The sequence below is a fragment of the Leuciscus leuciscus genome (genome assembly GCF_965113295.1).
Source record: "Leuciscus leuciscus genome assembly, chromosome: 9".
NCBI lineage: Eukaryota > Metazoa > Chordata > Actinopteri > Cypriniformes > Leuciscidae > Leuciscus > Leuciscus leuciscus.
The window spans coordinates 7,449,512-7,456,513 of record NC_138733.1 but is presented as its reverse complement, the minus strand read 5'-3'; the positions used below and the strand labels follow the sequence as shown (position 1 = coordinate 7,456,513).

Below are 7,002 nucleotides of genomic sequence, written 5' to 3'. Positions count from 1 at the left end.
TATGCTAACAATTAAAAACAATACAGATGTGCAACTAGTATAGACTGTGACAAATGTTGGCATATCTTTGTGGGTCCATTCAGTGGATGTACGTATCAGCCATGACAAGTGAAAGTTTGTTGTAAATGTAAAAAATCTAATTAAACAAGGAAATGTGTTACGTTTTGATTACACAAAATTACATGTTTTGTCATTTAACTTGGATAAAAAAGCTCACAAATCAATGAATAAAACAGTGGTTGTTGACTAAGCTATCAAAATTGTTTTATATTTGCAAGAACAACTTAATGCAGTGGACAAGATGTTTTATTTATCATAATTTCATATGCAATCAGAACACTATATAGTAGACTTTAATGGACTAACTAGTCATAAGCATATGGCATCAATTTATCATGGACACACAACCTAGCTTTAAAAAAAAAAAAAAAAAAAAAAAAAAAAATGAATTGGCAAGCTTTTTTAGCAAAACTCTTACCGCGATCATAGGGCAGGTCACCCATTTGTCTATATAGCAGGAAAAGGTCAGAAATAAGCATAGAAAAGGCACACAGATGTCACCTTAAACCCAGACTGTGTGAAAAGTTGGTGGTAGAGGTATGGTGGAATGAAAACAAGTTTATAAGCAGTTGTACACACCAAAATATTCTTTGCATTCAAAGTAGGTTCAGATAGATTTCAACCTAAGAGTGATACTGCACTGAAAGGCCAATTTTAAATTGTCACATATCTCCTCCGCTTCATTCAGTTTGTGTCTTTGCTCAACCGGCAAAAAAAAAAAAAAAAAAAGAAAAAGATATATTGGTAACACTTTACAATACGGGTGAACTAATACGCATTAATTACTGCTTAACTAATGCACAGATAATCATGTGATAGTGTATGACTCATGAATAACAAAACCATTAATTCATGATTACTGCATCAGTAACTAATTAAGATTCTAAATGATTAATAGATTAAGTAATATATGAATTCTTATTAATTAAATGTGTCATAATGTATTAATTCCTTAGTAACATATTTTATTAACTAATAGTGTAAATTAATGCGTTAATTACAATGGGTTGAAGTCATGTACTTCAACTATGAATTGTCTGCTTTAATTAATCATTAGCTAATGATATGCAAATGTATCATTATGTTGTGACTTTACTTGTTGAGGCACATGACCCTCTCACAGAGGGATGCTCAACTGTCGTTATAAAGTGAGTTTGAGTAAATGCATGTTATTAAATGTTGTCTGTTGTTGGACAAGAGGTTCATAAATGCTTTTCATGTTTTGGAAAGATGTTTGACACGTGTTGTTTTTTCAAATGCACGTTATAAGTGACTCAAACTCACAGTGCTTTCAGATGGAGCAGCGTTTACAGAGCCGTACATCAATGACAAGCTGCGCATAAAAAAGGCTGCAATTATTTCAAAATCGAGATAAGCTAACTCAATTTAAGTGCAATTTCATGTATATTGCGATTAATCGTGCAGCCCTAGTAGAGGCTGACGTCAACTGGGGGACGACCGACGGAGGCGTAGCTGATGGATCCCAGGGCGCAAGACGGAGAATGATGGAGACGAGACGAGCTGGCACAGGAGGCCTGGGCGATGCCGCATCGATGAGCGTCTGAGGTGGAGCCAGATTCCCTGAGGACTGAGGCGATGCCGGTGTGATGGAGGACTGAGGCGTACCTGAAGGGAAGGAGGAGCCCGTTGCAGCCGTAAGGGTGGAGGAACTGAGCGTAGCGGAAGATCCGCAAGTCCATGTGACGACTGACCAAGGGGGAACCGGTGGGATGAGGGAACCCGGTAGAGTTGAAAGGCAGAGGGTGTCTGGTGGAGCCGAAGGTGGGAGGAGCCAAGGTGGAGCCGACAGATCGAGACGAAGCGAGGTGATATGAGGCCGGAGGCGAAGCCACAAGATGAAGACAAACAAACTAAAAGTCCATGAAAGTGACACTAATTTAACATAAACCTGATGTTTATAGAATGATTGGATGCAAATAGAATGTTTCCACTCATGAATGTGATTAAAATTATATAACTCATTCTTTGTGTTCAGTAAATAGATTAATCAAGACAAAATGTTGATTCTGTTTTATTTCTCATAACTGCATGTACTATCAGAAGACAATATTGTACATTTTGTAAATTACATGAATATATCTAAAGAAAGACCTATTTAGCACACAACCCATTCTGACAGAAAAAAAAAAAAAACATACAATGACTTATTTACACTGTAAGAGTTGTTGACTGGTGAAGTTTCAACTCTGTCTTTCTAGTTTTCCAAGCTTTTGACCAAATTCACAAAATTAAACTGATACTGTTTAGTATAAACTCCTTATATCTCACACATTTACTTGAATGTATTTACAATGATACACTGCAACATTTTTTCATATGAGTGGAAAGGCTTGACAAATGTTTAAAATCACTCCCACACTGAGTACAGTAGTACGGCTTCTCTCCAGTATGAAGTCGCTCGTGTGATTTCAGGTGCGGAGACTGAGTGAAACTCTTATCACAATATAAGCACTTGTAAGGTCTTTCTCCAGTATGAGTTCTTTGGTGTAGCTTCAGATTGGCAGCTCTAGTAAAGGTCTTCCCACAGTCACTACATAAATGATCTCTCACTTCATTATGCGTTTTCTGACAACACACATGATCTTTCACTTCATTATGTATTTTCTGGTGCTGTTTAAAACTTTTTAGCCATAAAAAACTCTTTCCACAAAAAGTACACACATAAGGCCTTACATCTGAATGAACTTTCAGGTGTTGTTTTAGATGTGATGATGAAATAAACTTTTTACCACACTGATCACAGTTAAATGGCTTTTCTCCAGAGTGAACGCGCAGATGATATTTGAGATCAGTTTTACATTTGAAACTCTCTCCACACTGAGTGCACTGGTACGGCTTCTCTCCAGTATGAATTCGCTCATGCGATTTCAGGTTTTCAGAACGACAGAAACTCTTGTCACAATATGAGCACTTGTATGGTTTTTCTCCAGTATGAATTCTTTGGTGATTTTTCAAATGGGCAGTTGTAGTAAAGCTCTTCCCACAGTCACAACACACATGATCTCTCACTTCATCATGTGTTTTCTGGTGCAGTTTAAAATGACGCAGCCATAAAAAACTCTTTCCACAGAGAGAACACACATAAGGCTTCTCACCTGAATGAACTATTATGTGTCGTTTTAGATTTGATGATGAATGAAAATATTTACCACACTGATCACAGTTAAATGGTTTTTCTCCAGAGTGAATGTGCAGATGATTACTGAGAGTTGATGCTTGAGAAAAACTCTTTCCACACTGAGTGCATGTATACGGTTTCTCTCCCGTATGAATTCTTATGTGTGCTTTAAGGTGTCCTTTTTGACTGAAGCTCTTTCCACACTGAGGACAGGTGTGCAGCTTATTAGCTTTGATGCTCTGCTGTTCCTCCTCTTCTTCATTCAGTTCATGTTTTTGCAGTTTCATCTCCATCCAGTCTAAAATAACAAATATTATGTGGTTAAAATAAGTTCAAGTATCAGATCTTTGATGTGTTAGTTCAGTCATTTTCATGTTAATCCATTTAAAATGTATTAATAAAAGCCATTCAAGATTATGATCATTTAGAAGCATTTTGTGTCTCATTTATCATATCTAATGTGTTCATTATTTCATAGCCACCAGCAAATCTTTGTTTGTAAACAGTCAATAATGAAGAATCAAGAATGGACACCAACCTATTTGTTCCTCAGTATCTTCATGTTTTATTCTGGATGGTTCTGGATCACTCATGTCTTCAATCTCCTCTTTAATAAACTCCATCTTTAACAGTCACACAGATTTCAGCTGCTACTCCTGGAGTTTGTCCTTCTCTTGTAGGATGATGGGAATATTCCCAGTATTTATTGGTGAATTGTTGTGTGAGGGGCTTCACTGCAGGTGTGAACTGGGATCACTGTGTGATACTGACGCCCACAGGACCAGATCTGGAAAAATCAAAAAGAAGTTACTGAATTTATACTGGATTACTTTAAAGGAGAACTATTATGCAAAATTCACTAAAACTCCACATCAACTACATACATTCATCAATTAACCATTCAGACACGTTCTGTTGCATTCTACAAGTTGTCACTTCTCCTCGAGTCTCTCCATCATTGTCCGACTCTGGTCTGAACATCACTGAACACCACTACTGACAGTTTCTGACGTTTTCAGTGCATGGGATTGTCCTGTTTTGTTTTTGCTGGTATGAGCTCTTGACATTCCGCCCTCTTCTAGAAAGGGGGCCAGGAGCACCAGCTCATTTGCATTTAAAGGGACACACAAAAAACGTCACGTTTTTGCTCACCCTCCAAAAGTGGCAATTTTAACATGCTATAAAAAATAATCTGCGGGTTATTTTGAGCTAAAACTTCACATACACACTCTAGCGACATTAAAGACTTATTTTACATCTTGTAAAAAAAATTGCATAATAGGTCCCCTTTAACAGCAAACTAGGGCTGTAACTAATGCTTATTTTGATAATCAATTAGTTGGCCGATTATTTCTTCGATTAATCAGATAAAAAGCCACATTTTCATTTTATTTTATTTAAATGACAATACACACTTAAAACAAACGTGCCAAATGAATGCTATGTATAGTGAATATATCTATATATGCTAATAAAGAAACTAAAACTAAAACACAAACTCAGTGTTAACAGATTAGAGGGACGCTCTGCAGGAACACACACATTCACTCTTACTGTCATTTCGTTATACAGGCTGTAAATGTAAGAAACGTCTTCCAATTATATTCAATTACACAATGTTCTTCCTTCACTATATTGTATTCCTTCACAATACTTGAATTACATGTAGACCTTTAAACCTAAATTTAAAGTTCAACAACAGATATTTCAATAAAATAAATATTTCGGCTCTGAATATGAATTGTCTTCCTCTCTACAGTGTTCCGTCTATTTAACGCTCATGTGCGCCGGCGCTCATTCAGTTAAGTTTATTATAACTTGTTATTAACCTTTATTTAGTTTGAAGTTTAACGCAGACTATCAGGATGAGCCTTAATGCAAAATGGAAATACTCGCGAAACATTTAGGAAATTAAACAGCACATGCGTCAGTCAGAGCACCTGACAGGGCAAGCCGCATTAAACATTAAACTTAAACATTAGCTTGAAGATTAAAATAAAGAATTCTCATGTTTTGGGCAGCTTGGATCACGTATCCATCTCGCAACATCTCACTCGGTTTCCTCTATTGTTAGATACATTTTGTCCATAGAAATAAGCTATTCAGTGAATGATCTTTTACAAACTGCATTTTAAGGATAAACTAGCATAAGGCAAGGTCAGCTTTGGAGAGGAACATTTCTGTGCAGCTCGGTCTAAAGATTATCAAAATTTGTTTTTCATTTGCTTCAATATGACAGACAGGGAAATTGATGTAAAATGATAATTGAGATATCGTCGGAATCGGCATAAACCAAGGAACAGTTACACAGAGAAAACAAATTTATGTTTTCAAAAAGTATTTGAAAAAATCCTTATATCTCCGGAACACTAGCTGGCGTTGTGTTTAAACTTCTCAAGTCCCTTCAGGACATGCAGATGATGATACAAACCAAATTTTGTGCTGATATGTCAAATCTTTAAAATATATTGCAATTTATGACAAAATTCAAAATGTCAGCCCGATGGTTCGTCCAAACCTGGCAAAATCAGTAACTGGTGAACTTTGCAACACTGACACTGATAAATTAAATTAATATAAAACCAAATAGATTTGAATAATGACTATATTGTCTTTTTAAGAGCTGATTTACAGCTGAATTTGATATTTTTGATATTTTTCTGATTTTTGATATTAACACAAATAGCAGCTTTGATAGTAAGAAATAAAGGTGATTTGACTTGGTTTCTAGGAATCTGTAACACGACAAAACCAATATCAAATGTCATTAAGCCAGTAAAACGATATTTTTTAGTTTTTTTTTAATTGCTTACAATTTCTGACACTTCAAAATCTCTTGGAAAAGCAAACACTTAATTACTATACTTATACAAATAATTGTTGTAAAATATATCTAAAAAAATTCTATGTGATTTCTAAAGTGATCAAATTGGGTATGTTTACACTAAACAAAAATTCAAGGGGGTAAAATGTATTAATTTATTTCACAAATCATTGAGCTCTGATTTCTAAATGAACAAATTATGATTAAGTGTTCTCACACATGATATTGGGCATTAAAAAGGCTTTTAAATGTTTTAAATGATGTGTAAATGATGATAAGTAATGTAGAGAACCACCTGTTTTTTCCTTCCACATTTACTTTATACACGGTCCCTACCGTCTCTACTACGTTGCTACAAATTGAAGGCGCATTATTAAAACATATTTATCGTGATGTTTCAGTTCTACGTTCTAATACTTTTTAAGTAAGGTAAATTTTTACAGGTATAATTATTCCCTTAGAAGTTAGAACCTATTGACATTTTTCGCGGCTGAATATCTGTAGAATATCTAACATCCAACGTCAAACCAGCTGAATCACATTACACTCCAGTTACCATTACCGTTTTGCAACATGATTCAATTAAAATCCCAGCGCTACATACCTGTCATGCTGGAGACCTTTTACCAGATATGAATGAATCCAGATGTCATTAAATAATTCCTTAAGTAAATAATCCAGTAGCTTTTCTCTCCGTGACAACAAAAGCAGACTAACGTTACTTCTTTTTAATTTCATAGCGGTTGACAGACCAGCTTTCGGTGCATTACTGCCACCAACTGAACTGGAGTGTGGAGCATTGATGAGAAATGAGAAAAAAACTAAACAATATTCTTACATCAATTCCTGTTTCCTTCAAAACCCTCAAAAAGTGCATATTGAATAGGAATTCTTCCACATTTTTTAGCCAGAAGATTTTTGTAATGACAGTGTATGTTCCATTTCCAGCAGCTTATCCTTTAATAGACATCTTTCATTT

General features: G+C 35.4%; 1 protein-coding gene across 3 annotated transcripts in view; it reads right to left on the bottom strand.

The window, feature by feature from the left end:
* Positions 1-1,460: 1,460 nt before the first annotated feature.
* LOC309506314 (uncharacterized protein) overlaps positions 1,461-7,002 on the bottom strand; it is a 101,609-nt gene continuing 96,067 nt past the window's right edge. For 2 of the 3 annotated variants that reach the window (XM_082180129.1, XM_082180127.1), the window contains exons 3-4: positions 3,738-3,986; positions 1,461-3,497 (exon numbers count right to left, since the gene is read on the bottom strand). In XM_082180129.1, coding sequence (XP_082036255.1) covers positions 2,368-3,497; positions 3,738-3,822 — 1,215 coding nt within the window. In that variant the 5' untranslated portion in view covers positions 3,823-3,986 and the 3' untranslated portion in view covers positions 1,461-2,367. Of the gene's footprint in view, positions 3,498-3,737; positions 3,987-6,627; positions 6,767-7,002 lie in introns of those variants that run through there. The other variant, XM_082180130.1, reaches the window with a different exon arrangement.